The sequence below is a fragment of the Pipra filicauda genome, unplaced genomic scaffold (assembly GCF_003945595.2).
Source record: "Pipra filicauda isolate LSUMZ 115617 unplaced genomic scaffold, ASM394559v2 scaffold63_size3267554_pilon, whole genome shotgun sequence".
NCBI classification, from domain to species: Eukaryota; Metazoa; Chordata; class Aves; order Passeriformes; family Pipridae; genus Pipra; species Pipra filicauda.
In genome coordinates, this window is record NW_024104798.1 from 1,013,710 (window position 1) to 1,031,689 (window position 17,980).

General features: G+C 40.7%; 1 protein-coding gene across 1 annotated transcript in view; it reads left to right on the top strand.

The window, feature by feature from the left end:
* The window catches only part of MDFIC2 (MyoD family inhibitor domain containing 2), a 44,289-nt gene extending 26,820 nt beyond the window's left edge, over nucleotides 1-17,469 (top strand). The window contains 3 exon segments of the mRNA XM_039388380.1: nucleotides 7,742-7,810; nucleotides 12,779-13,000; nucleotides 16,844-17,469. Coding sequence (XP_039244314.1) covers nucleotides 7,742-7,810; nucleotides 12,779-13,000; nucleotides 16,844-17,103 — 551 coding nt within the window. The 3' untranslated portion in view covers nucleotides 17,104-17,469.
* Nucleotides 17,470-17,980: the final 511 nt, after the last annotated feature.

Consider the following 17,980-nt stretch of genomic DNA (forward strand, 5'->3'; position numbering starts at 1 on the left):
AAGACAACATTAATCTGCTCTGATAAAGCATGAGGAGGAAAATCATCCTGTGCACCTCAAAATTCATTCAGATGGTACTTCTGGCGTTTCTCCCCCCTGCTTTTGTTCTGTCAGTCTGAAGAGAACAGCTCGTGTGATGTAATTTAGAGTGGAGCTTTTTTAAAGCTTTCACTCAGGAGAAGCTTCAGGAGCTCTGGGGGTACAGCTTAGCTCCGAGAAATAGAAAGAAAGCAAGTTTCCATTGACAGCTTGATCCCAGAGAGAGGTGGCTGCCTGCTTGTCTAACAGGTCCTCTGGGTCTGGATGAGGCAGAGACAGAGGAGCAGTCATATTAAGTGAACGTGCGCTGCCAATGTTAAAGGAACAATTACCATTATTCTGCATAGTTCACTGTTTGCTACTGCTATTTCCTTCAATAAAACCTCTTTTCACTTGCCAATTGGAGCTTGTCATGTAACAATATTTCTTATGCACAATACACATACTAAAATGCCCCTGTGTTTTTAATACATTTATAGTTGTTAACAATAGTGGTATAGTGACAGAAAAAAACTGTACTTGCTTTGAATACAGAACAGGTTGAAAAAAAGAACAAACCAGCGGCCCTGCTCTGAAGGATTAATGGGGGTTAGATTTTGCTAATCTGTGTTAAAGCAGTGATATCTCTTCCATTTCATTGATATCTACTTCTTCCTCTCAGGGCCTGGGCTGTGACCTCCTTGCTTGAAAGGGGTTGTACACCTGAGTCTTGTGCAAAAGCTCCAGTGATGGTTTTAGTGTGAGCGAGCTTAGAGGAGAGGGTTGGGCTCTCACTCATCCCCGTGCCCAGGCAGCCCTGAGAGGGACAGACAAGGGGTGCCACTCCTGGGGCTTTGGCAATCCCAGTCTGCTGAAAGTTGCCCAGTAACCCTTTGATCCTTGTGCATGGTTAACAGACTGGTGGGAGTGTGCTGCCCTACCATCTACCAACACCTAGAACCTACGGTGTTCACTGCTCACATCAGACTCTAACAAAACTCCTTGGAAGCACAGTTCCTGGTGAAACAGGATAAACAGCCAGCCCTGGGGAGACACTGACATTTCACTGGAGCTGTGGAGTTCTACAGTCCTCCTCCAAAAGCTTGTACAATGAAGGCTTTGTGCTAATACTATGCGTGCCAACATCACAAGGCCAGGTGGAAATGACCACAGCGAAGGTGCCACGGTGAGAAGAAATTACGTGTTTGCACTTCTGAGCAGGCTGAACCTCATATTTCATGCACCCAAAGGAATGTTCAGAAACCTTTGTAACAGTCATGAAGGAAACTTTCTTCTGCTGTAAGATTCATGTTTTCTAAGAACACTATTTTCTTCTGAACAAGTTAATATACACAGGAAAAGACATCTTGAGTGTTCCTGACTCTCCTACACTATCCAGGAATAGTGATAGACTGCGAGTTTAAACACATTCTTCCACTGCACAGCGAGAGAAGTGTATTTAATGCTGTGAGCAGAACAGTTACCATGTTTGCCTTTGCCAGAGCAGGCAAGACTACACTGTTTTAAGAGTACTTATTACATACATAAGTAACAGTGGATGTCATCTGTCTGCCCCCAGAATAGGTGTTCTGCATCTTCGGTGCAGGGAAAAAACTGATTTGTGATAAGATGCACAGCATGAGACATCTTGTGCTTCAGATATCACTAGTTGCTTTTTCTATGACTTTTCCTGAGGAAAAGAGCAAAGAAACTCGGACAAGGCTACCATACTGGAGGCTGGTTTGGAGCCTCATCTGTTGAGTTCCCTGGAATTCTTTTCATTGACATCTGATGATACCAGATTGAGCCCTGAGGAAGATAAATAAGTGGCTTTCCAGTGCAGTCCAGCATAGGCTGTTCTGCAACACCTGGGAAGGTTCTCAGTTGGCAATAAGATTAATAATGTTTGTTATATTGGACAAGTCCAGCTCCCAGTTGTGTTTCAGCATGGCATGCAGATTAGAGAGAAACAAATGGAAGCATTTGCAAGGAGAGTCTCTAGAACACATAAGACTCTCAAAGATTGCCACTCACCATTGAGTTCAAATCAAAGAAAAGCTTTATGACTTATTAGAAGACATGGGGTTTGTAGTCATATGTTATCATGTACCAATTTACCACAAGTAGAGCTTTAAAGACTATCTGTGAGAAATGCTGCATCTTCTGCGACTTGCAGCTCTAATTCATGGTGTTTGAAGTGTTTGGATATATTTTAAGAATATGTATGGTTTGATGGTGTTAATATACATGCTTTTGATGGTGTATCCCCCCACCAAATCAAAATGCTGACAACCTTGAAGCTCCTCTGGCATTAGTGCTGTGCAGGGATATCTTTGTGTCCATAACCGTGCGTAATATCTGCTTTGGGAATAAACTCTTGGCACAAAACTTCAGTGTCATACAGAAAGTGGCACAACTGACAAAGACCTTGGGACATGAAAGGAAGACACTCTGCTATCTTTTCATTGGAAAGTTCACAAATTCTGCCTAGAGATCCCTCTGATATTTTCACTTTTCAGTAAATGGTGCTTACCAAAAATAAAACTGAGCATTTTAAGTGCTTTCCAAATGTAATGACACAGGGATTAACATGTAAAAATTTTTTTTGTAATAAACTCAGCATTTTCTGTTTTACATTATCTATAAATTTCCCAAACTCAACAGCAAACACAAGGATGTCCATGGGTGAGACTTACCTTTAGTTACTGTGCTAGTGTATTAAACAAAGCCCTGTCCAGTTCTGGCTAGGATTTTGTTTCTGAAACTTGATCATATTTGCAGACAGTCTTAACCTCATTGTGTGGTGAGTCATTAACCATGAGAGGAAGGAAGGAAGAGAGAATTAATGCAGCAGTGCTGTCAAGGCAAGGACAATAATAATAACAATAACAATGATAATGTTTGTTTTTTCTTTACTTTGAAAATAAGATCAATTCAGATAAGACAACACATCAAAACCTCCAGTTTCACATTCTGCAGTGAAGAACAAAGAGAATTTGAGAGGTTTGAGTTAACCCTGCAAAACAAACACTTGCCCATGAGCTCTGGCATGGACTTGTCCCAGCACCCAGTGCAGGGTGTCCTTGCAGCCTTGAGGGCTCTGTGTGGTGCTGTGCATCCCAAATCCCTGCAGCCCAAGGAGGGAACAAGGACTGGCATGGCCCTATGGTGTCTGGGGTGACATTAGTAAAACCAAAGCCTCCACTTGAAGAGGGAAGGACAGGACTGTGTGTTTTCAGTTCAGGTTCAGTTTGAGACTTATCTACTCTGAGGTTTTTAATTATCCCTTTTAACAAAATATCTGCAGAGTGCAGCATTGAAACAAAAAGAAGAAACAAAAGAATATGGAAAGCAGACTTTAGTTTCCTTTACAAAACTTTTTATAGCTGTTTAATATGATAGGGCCACCACACCACATACAAGATCCTCCCCATCTCTGGAAATGTTCAAGGGCCAGGTTGGATGGGGTTTGGAGCAACCTGATCTAGTGGAAGGTGTTCCTGCCCATGGTGGGTGGTTGGAACTAAATGGTCTTTCAGGTCCCTTCTAACCCAAAATACTCTGATTCCATAAGATCAAAAAAATCCAATCTGGAGCTTAAAGAAAACTTCAGGAATAACCACTCCCTCTCAGAGACTCCCAGAGAGTAGGATCTCTTTAAAGAGCTGCTGGAATAACAACGGGGTGCCAGAATGTTCTGATCAGAAAATTTAAAACAGGCAAAAGAAAAAAAAATGATCTAACAACAAGTAGCATGTGAAATACCACCGGATCCTGCTGCTCTTTGGACTAACCCCAATTCCTGTAATGGATTTATTTCATGGAAGCCATTTCATACAGTCACAACAGTCAGGACAGAAATACAGACCTAAAGGAAAACATGATAGGGAAAGAAAACAGTGGCTGAAGGAGAATTTGGGAGATCCAATCTAGAAACAAGGCCTGGGGTCCCCAGTGTGGCTCTCCCGGAGGATGCACGGCTGTATCCTGCGCCCATGGGTTTCAGGGACTGCCTTGCCTGTGCCCAGCTGAGGTTATGTTTCTGCTGCAGCTAACACTTGATACCAAAGCTGTGAGGTTCCTGTGAGAATTCCATGATTCATCTTGGTGTTTATCAGCCAAGGGCTCCCGAGGACCTGACGCCAGGCTCTGACAGGGAGCAATGGGAGTGCAGGGCCCTGGGCAGGCGCCTGTAAACCACCCAGGGAACACGTGGCAAAACCAGCTGTGAATTTTGCTCTTGTGTTCATTTAAGGGGTGAATTACGTCCAGTGTTCGATGTGGATGATGGTGTCTGATGCAATAGGGACTTTTGAATTAGCACATAAAACCCTTTCCATAAAGTGCTTGGTCCCCCTTCTTGCAAAGTCGTTACAACTCCAAGGTGTAAGCGAACAGTATAAAATTCACACTGATCCCTTCAATTCTTTTTTAAGCATCCTTAAATCCAGCTTTTTTCCCCCCTGCTATACATCTTACTTTTTATAGTTAAAAGTAATTTTAAAGCAAAAAGAACATAAACAATATACACTGACTCTTGACACTCCATTGCTTTTTTAAACTAGAATAATAAAAATTTGCAAATGAACAAAAGAGTGGGAGGAAGATATCTGATTTACAATGTTTTTGAGATAAAGAACACTATAAAAAAAGATCAATGTGAATAATAAAGCATTGTTAACTGAGTCATGACATTTCTATTCTCAGGGAAGATTTGAACAGTAGAGCTCTGCAAATGAGCACCTTGTGCCATTTTCAAAGTGGGAGGAAGACATATAATTATAATTTTTAAAGTGAAGAGAATTTAAAAAAAAAATCTCTGTGAAAAAGTTTATTGAAAAACATATCGACATATCAATATGACATAAATTACTTTAATTTTTATTAAACTAGGAGGGGAGAAAACCTCTTTTTGAAGACTGGCTGCAGAAAGCATTCCTTGGAAAGAATTTTCTTTATTAAAAACTCTTTCGCTAAGATGAAACAGCACTGAATGTCAGCACTACCGTATATTTATTCTGTAACTCTTCCAACAGCTGAGATCTATAAAAGAAACATATTTTCAAAACAGTTTTAACCTCCATTGTCTTGATCATTCGTATTAACATTTTTCATGTCACTTATTGAAATCCCTTAAAGGAACCTTTTATTCAGTCAAAATTAATGAAGCCGTTTTCTTAAACAGCCTCCAAAAACTAAAAAGGACGTAATGTTGTGCATTTTATTTGACATACGTTTTCTGCCATTTCACTTAGTTGTGTGATGAGAGCAATACTTCATATTTATGCTATCAAATCTGCAGAGAAAAGTGATTTTGAGAGAGAAGAAAACTAACTCTGCTCTTGCTGTGTGTGCAATTTAAATCCACAGCAAAAATACAGCATTGATCAGATTACTCCAATTGAGTCATTTAGTGCTTTGGCATTCCTGAAGTTAGGGCCCAGCTGTGAAATCATAGTTGGGGCCAAACATTGCTGTTAGGTGAGTGCACATGGCTCCCATTTTCTTCAAAGGGAATGACACACATGGCCAATATTTAACTTTCACCTCTTCCATTCTTCAGCTAGCAAAGCCAGAACCAACGGAGTATATGCAGGCAATTTAATAGAATTAAGAATATAATCAAGATTTTCCAGGACTTACTAGTGATTTGGGATATATAATTCAATACACCTCAAAACGCAGATGCTCAGCATATTCTGAAAATCAGGCCATCTCGAATGCCTTACTTTAGGCAGGTAAAATCATAAATTACTCGGTACTTTGGCCATTGGATCCTAACAAACTGGGTGTAGGATACCTTTTCAAAGCCATAAGCTCCAATTTCTGGCATCTGGGATGCCTGGGAGACTTATGACATCCCAACTCATTTTGAGTCCTCTTTACACACACTTCTCCCCTGCCATTACCGTTATGGAACTCCAACACAGTGCAGGGGCCTTTCTGCAAATGACCCCTTGAAAAAATTTAAGTCCTGGCTCTGCAGGTCTCCTGGGATGGACTGGGCTGCTGGGATGGCCCAAAAATCTTTGCAGCATAAGTGCCACAGAGAGAAAAAAGGATGCATCCCAAAAATCTAGCTGTCCCATGCTGTATGCAGATCTTCACTTCAACTCAAGGTCAAGTGGAAAACTTTCCTACCATCCTTGCTGACTCTCCTCTCCACTTTCCCCCAACTCCATCTGTTCCTCACCCATCTCCTTCGTTCTGCACTCGCCTCCCTCTTCTTCCTGTGTCCATCTGTTCCCTCCTTCCTCGACACAAGTTGGGGAAGGGAAGTAAATTCAGTCATTCACTGAACAGATTTCAAGATGAACCCCCTCCCTCTCCAGTTCTAACTTCATTCATCATGGTAAAAATTATAATGAATAGAAATGTTGAAGGTGAAAATTTATTAGGGATTGTGTTGCTTTTTTATATGAAAAGCAGTTAAAACTGCATATAAACATTGGCTTCATTCATTTTTTCTTAATATATGGTATAATTAGTGAGAAATATTAGTGGAAGTGCTTGCTATGCAGTCCATCAACACATGCCTGTCAGAGCTTAGGATCTGGGCCAAAAGTTTTTGCCAGTCCTGTGATAGATTTATAATAAGCCTATAGAAGGCTTTACAGTTAGCTGGGTCACTAATTCATGAAGTTAAAACGTATGCAATGAGGTCAAAAATTCACTATTGATAAAATACCCCCTCCCGGGATTGCACCATTAGCTTTGTTACTGCAACAGCAAAATAAAGTAAACCCAAAGCTCCTGTGAATTACCAGTCCATCATCGTAAATCAGAAGCAAAGCACTTGCACGAGTTCATGATGTCATATGAAGCCCAAGATATATTTATAGCCTTGTGTACTATTTCCTGTTTCCTTATGACAAAAATAAACAGTCTCTAAATCCCCTGCATCCTTATGCCTGAGCTCAGCAAAGTGTAATGGGCACGGAGTTATGAAAGCACCCGTGATGTATTGGTCTGGAGCAGCTCACTGCGGGGCGGCTGTGGCGCCCGCTGTCCCTCTGGCCTCTCCCACGTGGATGAGAGCAGTTCCCATGGAGTTTGCTCCATCTGCTGCACTCACTGTAGGGGTAGTCCCACACCCTCTCCTATTTTGCCTCCCTGACACTTGCAGAGATAAGGAGAGAAGGTTTAAGCCTCCAAGCCCTAGGCATGGAGTGCGTGGTGTGGCAAGGGCAGCCCAGGTGGAGGAGCTCAGCACCCATGTGGGCACCTGGGCTTGCCACCATGGGGACCTTGGGCATCTTGTCCACCAAGACTGCTAAGTCATGGAGGTTGGAGCATGGGCTGAAATTTCCTCTCTCCTCATTTGCTGATGATTTTGGAATCTCGTGTAAGGCTTCTGTGGTGTTTGGGTGTGGATAATGCCCCACATTTCATCGCATACCTCCCAGCACTCAAATTTTCTATTCCTACCTGAACTGTTGTGTTTGCTGGTGATCCTCTTCACCTCTTTTCAGATGAAGCTTTCTCTCTTAGCAATTTGTTTTAATTTGGCTTCCTTTCCAGAAATGACACAGAAGATAACAGAAACAATGCACCATCCCATGTAATCTCCCCCTGCAAGGAAGCACACTAGCTTCTGTTTGACTTCAAAGCACCAACTCCCAAAGTCAATGACTGTCACTAGATGGCTGAGGATGATAGCTGTGCCAAAACACATTTACTTACATTTATCCCTCTGCAATCTTGTTTTTTTTCTCCCCCCAAGACAGCCGTACCAGCTCCCTGCCTCTCCTGGCACTCCCTGGGGTGACGCCGAGCAGCGAGGACCATCCAGGTAAGCTGCTGGCCCCGTGCATGTGTCACATTGTGCAGAGATACCCCTGGCATTCCCTACCATTGCTGCTGGAAGACAATTATGTCCTTTAAACTAGCAAGAAAAAGTATTTTGTTTTTCTTTCTACTTTTTCTTTTTTTAAACGTGCCCATCGAAACCTGAGGTTTGGGTTTCATTTTACTATGAGTCTTTTCAAACCCAGTGAGTTCAGATCAAGCCATTATACTTACAAGTTATCATCCATCAGGTCTGATGTAGCTCTGCCTGCTTCATCTCGGGACTGAGTGGACATGGCACACAGCTCTTCCAGTGATGAGCATGTGGTATATTAAACAGACAGGTAGTGACAGCAGTGCATGGGATAACAAATGGCAGGGGGAGCAGGAAGGCATTCCGTTGGTTCTTCTGCTGCACTGATACACCAAGATGCCTCATGGTGAAATTAAAAAGCTGCATGTCCTAAACTGCTAGAGTTTTCCACACAGTTTAGCATTAACCCTTGGGACTCCTTGCCACAGAGGTGTGAGGCAAAGGGCCACTGCCAGGGTGAATTAGGAGCAAATCCCACTGGCCAGTAGAGCCACAGGCTCCCTTGTCCTTTGCTTGTAAGATATGGAGGAGCCCCACGATGGTGACAGATCAATTCTCTTTCTCTTTCAGTGGCATCTCCCCCTAACCAGTTTCTCCAAGAGCTATTTGGATTAGACACATTGCTACAGTCCCTATCCAGCAGAACAGAGCACCCCTTATTCCCCCCATCCCTTATCAAAACCAGACTCTTTATATGTCTCTATAGAAAATCTAATTTCAAATGCATGCTAGGAAACCCCAGCCTCCTGTTCTCCAGGACTGCAAGACACTGGTTTGTGTCCAAAGCCTATGAAGAAAAATAGAAGTCAGGGGACCTCCTGCAAATGCCAGTCTTGGTATCACTGCTCCTCCCTGTTAACCAGAGGGATATGGGACTGGCTTCAGTGGAAAATAAGTGATTTACTTTGTGCTTTCATGAATTTAGACACTGGTGAGTATTGAGACTATATCTTTAATACAAACATGGGTGAACAACCCCAGTCTTCTACTGCAAGAGCCAAGGCGAGTCCCAGCTTCCCCATATGAGGAAGAAAGTTGCTACTTCATGATACTATTTAAAAATGGCACATTGTGGGGGTGTACCTTTAGCTGCCTCTGCCTAACAGTCTAACACTGAATAGTCTGAGATTTCTTCATCGTGATGCATTTATTTTTCTTTTAAATTCACTTCAGTGGTTGATTTCTACATGTTAAAAACACAGAAATTTGCAGACAGCTGAAGCTGAACACAAGCTCATAAAAGAAGCAGCAAAGCTTGACCCTCTGCCCATCTTTCATTGTAATTTAATATTTTATATTCTCAATTAGCAGTAATAATAAATAATATCAGTTGTATATATTTTTGAAGTTTATTTTGCTGCACTTATTTGTTCCAAACTCTCAATCTACTACTGTTCCATCCAGCAACAAACTATAATGGGGGGGGGGAAAAAAGTGCTAACCACGTTTTTTTTTTATGCTGGTCTAGCATAATCTTTATTTCTTCAGACACTTTGTGCAAACATTAAATTGATAAAAGACATAATGTAGATGGACCCACAGCTGAACTGAAGGTAATTGCATACAAATGAAATGGAGACCTATAATTGTACAGTGCTTTAGCCTCTCCCGCAGTGTTTTCTGGAAGCAAGGATCTCACTTGTCATAGCAAGTTGCTTGTTACGGTGATTGCATGAAGACTTGATCTAGCTGTACAAGACAAGTATAACATTACTGAAAGGGAGCTTTTCAAACTAAGAGTCTGACACTAAAATGTACTGTATTTTCCAAGATGTAGTATGCTTTAACAAACAGAAGAGTCCTTGAGTGACAGCTTTTGTTATCCTTTTGTTTGATGGTGCTGTATTGAAAAAGTCAGGTTATGTCTATGTCTTTCTATTTCTGGTTTTGATTTCTCTTCAACAGCACTTCAAGAATAAAAATTGACTCGAAGTATGAATAGTAGAAGTCGGTGGATACAGTAAATGTTAGTCTGGCATTTACTGATTACTTCTGTCTGATTTTTTTTCTGTCTCGCTTGTTGAATGCTTAAATGCATTCCATGGACCATTGTGTTGTTGCAGAACTGGGGAAGTCAACAGATATATTGTGAAGTAAAACATATCTAGTTTGGATTTTTGGGCCAATTATGAAAGTGGAAAATTATAGTCATTCTTGCCTATGCCTTTGGATCTGATCTGTGTGTGCTCAATGGCTCAGCTTGTGTGTAGCTCTCAGTCTGGACAAACAGGATCCATGTGTAAGATTGGCACCTGAATAGCAGGTGGGGCATGTGTCTTTTGGACTCACAAATCAATTATTATCCAATAAATCCAATGCAAAAGCAGGACATTGCTTCCTCTAGAGCTCTGCTGCTTCAATTAGCACAACTTTTCCTGGAGATGGTTTGTTATTGAATGAAAGTGCAGGAAAACTTGTGGTGTGTCACTGATTTATAAACACTGGAAAATAGTGATTACTGCACATGTAAGTACATCCAAAATGCATGAGTTTTCACATTTTGGACTGAAGAGGCTGGCCAAGAAGACAGAGGGGGGAAAAAAAGAGAGCTATATTTATTTTCTCTGGTGGGAAAACCATCAACAAATCACCACAGATGGGCAAAACCAGATATGCACAGCCTGGCATGCTGGTTTCCTACGACCGAGGGCACAGCCTGCAGGGGAGAAGTGCTATGCTTTGCACTGCTGGGTCACACCCAGTGGAGCCACCATCTCTCCTGCCCTTCCTAAGTCTTACCTGTGGCTTTCCTTCATCATAACACTCATAAAACCCGACAGTTATGGGTTTCTGAGACTCCTCTCTGTGCCATTGCTGTTTTACTGTCTCTTTTCCTCTATTTCTCTCCATCCCATCGTTCTCTCCCTGTCTAAGGCCAACCTGTAAGCTCTCCAGGACAGGGTAATTCCACATTTTCTTCATAGTGGACGTCATTATTACAAGTTCAAAATCAAGCCAATACATCTGCCAACACACAATTTTAAAGCAGTGATTTAAATGTAAAATGAAAATTAAAATGATAGCTTAGTATTTCTGCATATCCTCTCCCGAGGTCTTACTCTACTAACCTTTACCTTTCTACATATTTCACCACGTAAAAATGACCTAAAATGGCATGAAATTTACAATGAGACACTGAGCAGAAATTTAAATGAATTGCTCACTCATTCTATGCATGAATAGAATCATAGAAATCCCAGAAGAACGAGTTCAGAAGGGGTTTCTAGAAGTCAGCTCATCTGCTTGTGCCACAAACCAGTATTAACTGCAGTAAGAGTAGGTTGCTGGGGTCCATGCCCAGCTGAGCTCTACACGCTTCCCTATCTTTTCTGAGGACTGCTCTGGTGCTTTACACCTCCTATGACGAGGAATTTGTTCCCTGTGCAATCCTAATTGCCCTTGCTGCAGCTTGCGACAGTGGCCTCTTGTCCTTTTGCCTCTGTTCACTGCTGGGAGGAGCTGAGGTCTGGCTTCTCCATTACCCTGGCTATGAAGTAGAACACAGCATCCAGCACCGTTCTTTGCCTTCTCTTCTCCAGGACAACAAAGCCCAGTTCCCTCATCCTCTGCTCATACAGAAGTGCTTCCAGCCTCTTCACATCTTCAGTGGCCTTCACTGGACTTGCTCGAGGCACCACTTAGACCTCAAATCCTTGCTTGTCCCCACTTCAAGCCTTATGGGCCCAGTGGTTTTTCACTTACCTTGTAATTCATCCATTCCATCCACATTTCCTCCTCTTGGCTGCAAGGATACTGGTGGAACAACTGCAGTCTCATCAAGGTTTCACTCTCTGCCAGCCTTTCCTTGGCTTTTCTTCACTATATGTCAGAGGTCAAAGGTATCTGAAAAACAAGAGATATGCAGGGTCTCTCTTCGGGGTCCTTGCAGTCAAGTGCAAACTAACCACTTTAGAGCACTTACTGTTCCTCTCAGAAAGTAGTATTTGCAAAACTGAGTTGTTTGTAAAGATTGATTTTCTGTATGTAGCTCAAGAGCAAGCATATCACAAGATTTAAGTAAGATAAGAAGTGACGCTGTGCTTGATGTGAGGTGCAGGAGTTAATCAGCTGTAGATAAGAACTGATGAGGTTTTATCATCCCCGCCATAGAGAGAATGACTGTGTTTCTTGGCCTCTTGATCACTTCAGAGAGTGAGTGAAACTATATATCAACCCATGTTTATCTGTGCCTGAGAAGTTCTTCAAGAATAAATTGAACTCAGAACTCTTCTTAACCTTTCCCCTAGTTGGGGCTTAAAATTAAGCTCTCCCTCTGGTTTTTGAGCTGCCTCTCTGGCACGCTGACAGCATGTGAAGTATCCCATCTCCTAGCTGACTTCCAGGCCAACATCACAAGTGGGGATGAAGTTATGAAATAAGGAATCTGGATGTTAAACAGAGACCATCTGGCTTTCTTTTCTACAAGATTATGAGCCATGGTGAGCTGGCACATCTGCATCAAGATACCCCCTATGTGTACATTGTTGGCTGTAAATTTAGGGAAAGAGAGTTGCTGTTGAAAAATAACAAGTTAATTGTTTTACATTCTTTTATATCACAAATTGAAGTTAGGATAGGATACTCAAAATAGATGATAACTGAGGCAATAGTTCTGTTCTCTCTCAAAATCCAATCCCACCCAGTGGAAGTAAATTATTACTTAGCCTCTAAGTCCACTGGGTTTAAGACAAAACCTTAGAAGGCAAGTTCACAAATACCTATACTAAGAATAGATCCCTGTAAGGAGACTGAAATCATTAGGTAAAAAGGGTTACGCCTTGGAAGTAAACAACTGTAGGTTTGGAAATTCTGCATATGTTATTCTTTCAGATCTCTGTCTTGGTATCACAGTCTATTTTTTTTTCCTAATCCCACCAGACAACCAGCTTACAAATGAAAAACACACAGATGAAAAGCCTATGAAAGGTATTGTTATGAGTTCTGTCGCAGAATTCAGCATCACAGACGCTTCATCAAAGGGCACCAAAAATGAGAAGAAATTGTCAGATGCGAGCAGATCATCCATTGCTTCCCTGGAGAAATGCAGAGAATTCACTTACATTGAAGATGACGCATCAGTACATCAGAGGGACAGTGACGGTACGTTTTATAAAACAGATCACATTTGATTTCTAAATAATGCCCATTGCAAAAGAACTATGTGTATCCGACTTGAAATTACATGTTGAACGGGAGGTTCAAGAACATCGCCAAAAGCAATATTAAGTTGCCCTGCAGACATTTGTGTGGTAGATGAGATTCTCTAGAAGATGATCTTAAATTGTCAGTGATATTAAAGTCATACGAGAGGAGTGTAGAGCTTATTGTGCCACGGAGCATTTGTACTTCAGTAATGAGGGTTTGCACAGAGGTACCAGCATCAGTATCAAATAAATGCTATTTCTGATTACTCCAGTGGATGTGAAAAAAGGCTCTGTGAAGTATTTTAGAAGTTTTTTTATGTGTGCCTTTTGCAATAATGGATTAGTGTGTTATATCCTGTATATCATTTAACAATTCCTAAATTAAGAATGTCGAAATATAGATCAGCACAAAAAATGCCATGCTCTCCAGAAATCATTAACATCTTTATTTTATCATTGATCCTGTATAAAAGGGATGTATCTGATACATCTATTAGAATGTACTTAATTTTAATGAAGGATCTGAAGTATTTATTTTATTTAGGGGACTTGTCCTCTAGTCCAGGCACTCCCAATTTTCTGAGTTTGCTGACTATCTCAACCATTACTGGCACACAGGTGTGTACCATGTGATGCAAATAACAGATTTCATACTCCTTAAGAAAGCTAAAAGTGAAGGAAATTAACAACAAAAAAACCCTCCAATCTGTGCTCAATTAATAATGTTAAGGGCTGGATGGAAGCCAAGAAAACCAAAGGAAGCCAGATTTGTGGTTGTCACTGCATACTCAGCTCACTCTACTCTGACAACTTACTGTTTATTCTACATACATGAGGCCAAATCCTGTTTTGTGGTGCATGGAGAACCCCTGAAAGCAGAGGAATAGATGAGGAAATTGATGATTATGTTGTTCTGTGCACTCAGGGAGGAGCAGATCCACATTAGTGTCACTAAGTGTGGCCAGTGTGGCTTCAGTGAGCGTTGGACCATGGCTGTTCAGAGCATCATCTCTATAAGCAGATGCCACCAAACAAGAGCAGGAAAAATTAGAGATGAGGCATGCTAGAAAAATTATTAGAAATTCTTCTTTTGTGCTAATTAATCTACTAATGTAGAGAATGAGAGCTGAGGTCATTGTTCTCACTGAGATAAATGCAGTAACGCTGTTTGGCAAACAGCAGGGAAAACAGAGGGGAAAACAGGAGATTACATCTTCTTTTATGTAGTTTGTGGCTAATTTATTTTCAAATATATAAATGAATGCATAGGAATGGATGTTTAATTGCTAATATCTATTATTTATATACATTACCCCACTTAAAACAGGACCAAAAAGCCTCACACATGCAGGTTTTTCGAAATGTGTTACATCCATTATCACAGTTCATGGTGTGTGCTCTGATGGGAATTTAAAAGCATCTTTACTGCACATCACAGAGTCTGTGCTGAAACATTACTTTATTATTAAAATTTTGTGCTTTTTTTGTGCTCTCTTTCGTGGATGAAGCCCTAAGAATCATATCTATTCTCTCCAGATTACATAAGCACCATTATGGTTAACACATTCAAGGGAAAAAACCTGTTATTAGAAAACAGATCTTTGGAGAGGGAAAAAAAAAATTAAAAATCCTTAATTAATACATAATTTTGAATTCTGTCTCTCACATCTATGTATAGGAAGGAAATTTCATAAACATAAAGAACTAAAAAGAATAGTCTTAATTACACCAAAGACTGCTGAATAAAATCATTACATTTTCTACAGTGTAAATTTCATACAATTAAATGCAGCGGTGTCATCTTATTAAATGTTTCAATTTTATAATTATTTCAGTTCATTTAGTTTGAAAAAAAACATAAGCATGAATTTACCAAGTATCACCGAAATCTAGTCATTCTTATTCGACAGAACTGACTTAGAAGTTAGTTGTGCTTGTCTGAACATAAATAGATCTTGACATATTTAAATAAGTATTAAAATTGATAACATTGGTGATGATATGACACTCAAAAAGAAGTTCAATCATATGCTATTTATTCTTGCTACCTGTCTTAACTGCTTATTTTTTTAAATAAAGAAGCTGGATTTTTTTAAATTTTGTTTTTCAGCAAGAAAGCTTTTTTTTTTTTAAAAAAAAAAAAAAAAGAGCATAATTCCGGAAACTTCCTGGCAGTGAACTTAATGTTACGTGAGAGAGAAAATGCCACAACAGAACCAATGCAGTTGAATGAGTTCACAGTTAGTCATCCTAGGGCAAGAAATGTGGTTATAACCATATGCTTTCCCGAAAGAACCAATGAAAAGACATTCATATTGTTGAAGGCATTTTTCCCTTCCAAAAACAAGAAGGGGGGAAAAAAAAGAAAAAAAAAAAAAAGGAAAGGTCTGGGTCTTTGCGCTCCAACTGGATTCACACAGTCGGAATCTCACACCTGCTGCACCCGAGCAGCCTTCCCAGATGCTGGAGGCTGAGCAGTGGGGAGTCAATTCGTTGATTTTTGAAGGGAACAAACAAAACACAAAGCTTTTACTCATGGTGACCAAGTTTTCAGGAATATTCACTAGCTACAGACACACTAGCTAGATGACCTGTTTTCCAAATTTTTTCCTCCTTTGAAAAATTGACATTTGTGAATGAAAAGGTGAGAACCCCATTTTGGTGGGGAGGTAGAAGGACCCTGGGCTGAGACTTGATGATCACGCTGCCCTCTGTGAATGTTCTTCTCCAGACCTGCTCTACCTCCCTGTCCTTGGCTAGTCATTAAGCATTTTTAGTGCAAATTCCTGTGAACATGAAAATAAACTCCAGTGTCACATGTGCTGGTGTCATGGTTTTGTCCCAGGCTGCAACTCAGCCCCACACAGCAGCTCATTCACTGCCCTGCTGCAGAATGGGGGAATTAGAAGGGTACAAGTGAGAGAGCTCATTATACAGTTTAATGGGACAGAAAAGGAAGAAAAATAATAATGAAAAAAGAATTAGAATATACAAAGCAAGTGATACATATGGCAGTTGCTCACCACTCGCCGACCGATGTCCAGTCAGTTCCTGAGCAGCAACTCCTGGTCATTTTCTCCCTAATTTATATACTGAGCATGATGCCATATGGACTGGAACATCCCTCTGGCCAGTTGGAGTCAGTTGTGCCCCCTCCCAGCTTCTTGTGCCTCTCCAGCCTCCTTGCTGCCTGGGCATGCAAAGCTGAAAAGTCCTTGACTTGGTATAAACTCTGCTTAGCAACAACTAAAAAAATCAGTGTGCTATATCAACATTTTTCTCATCCTAAAACCAAAACACAGCATTGTACCAGCTAAAATTAACTCTATCCCAGCTGAAACCAGGACAGTTGGTCAGGCAGAACATGCGGCATCACCAACCAGCAGCATTTCCAAACTCCTGCAAGGCTGCAAACCCCGCTCAGAGCATCCCTGATGCCTGAAGCTTACAGCCCAAACACTTAAAGAGTATAGAATCATGGAATCATTTAGGTTGAAAACGACCTTTAAGATCATCAAGTCCAACCATAAATTTGGTTCAAAGTGCTTATTCCTCTTAACTTCACTGTCATAGAATGTTTCCATTCAAATTATTTTCATGCAGCTGTTGTTTTTCCAGACACAAATATCATAGAAAATAAACTGTTCATTTGTCTTTATGGAAGTAGTTATCATCAATGTATTGTTAGCCCACCCTGTGTGCTCTTTTGCATCTCATTTCTGTGTAGCCACACAAGCCTAAACCTGGGTAATCCAACATGCCCTTGTTCTCATGTCTCCCTGCTTTTCCTCTCTCTTAGATGAATGTGCAACTCTTATCCTGGCCTGCTTGTTCTGCCAATTTTGGGACTTTCTTGTAATGCTGCCTGATACCTGTGAACATTGGCTGACAGACACCTGTTGTCCATCCAATAGATATTACCAGACCTCTGACGAAGACCACGGCAACAACGACTGCAACTGTGACTGTGACATTGATTGCAGCCTTTTAGAGTCCTGCCATGAGACTGGGGAATGCCTGGAACTTGCCATGGAAATTTCTGAAGTCTGCTATCGCTAATAGGAAAACAATTGACAAAATTCCTCAAAACTACCTGAAAGTGAACTGACAGATTACAAAGGAGATTTTTTTTTTTTAAGATATTAATAATAACCAGAGATTTTGCCAATGAGGACTGTGAGCATCTTGCTGCTCCCTCCCTGGAGGTCTGTATATCTGTACCGTTCCGATTGTGTGATTTCACAAACTGCTGAAACCAATAAAGGACAAAAAAGGGTCTTCTCCTTTGCCATAGATGACAACAGAATTCCTAAGTGCCAAGTGTGCCACATGCTTTACCCACTGTCAATCCAAGGCTTTTATAAACCTGTAATTCCTTTAATCACAGGTTTCCCCATTCATAAACACAGGACAAATTAGGACATTATTTTAGGACTGATATATATATTACTTCATCTTCCTAATGGATTCATACCTAAATATGTACTACACATTGTTGGTTATTATAAATAATTTATGATATAGCAGCATTTTATAATTAAAAATTTATTTATTCAATCTCTTAGAACACACTTATATGTTCAGTTTAGATAGAAAAGAAAATTAAATGAATTAGAAACCATGCTAGTGGTAATTACAGCAAATGTTGCTAAAATCTCCAGTGAATTTTGTGGAGGAAGCATTTTCACAGGGTAGTGCCATTCGACAGTGTATTAATGTGTGTGCCTATGGTTATGTAATAACAGGTTATGCCTATTGTTCATTAGTTATAGGAAAGGGCTCCTTAAGTGTAATTAGCCTAAATGGGAATTGACTGCATGCTTCCAGAGGAGAATTACACCGTGGATAGCCAGTAAACTCCTCTGCTTTATTTCCATTTCGAGATTTCTGCAAGCAGCAGAATATTGCCACCTATTTTAGTGCAAACAGACATCTC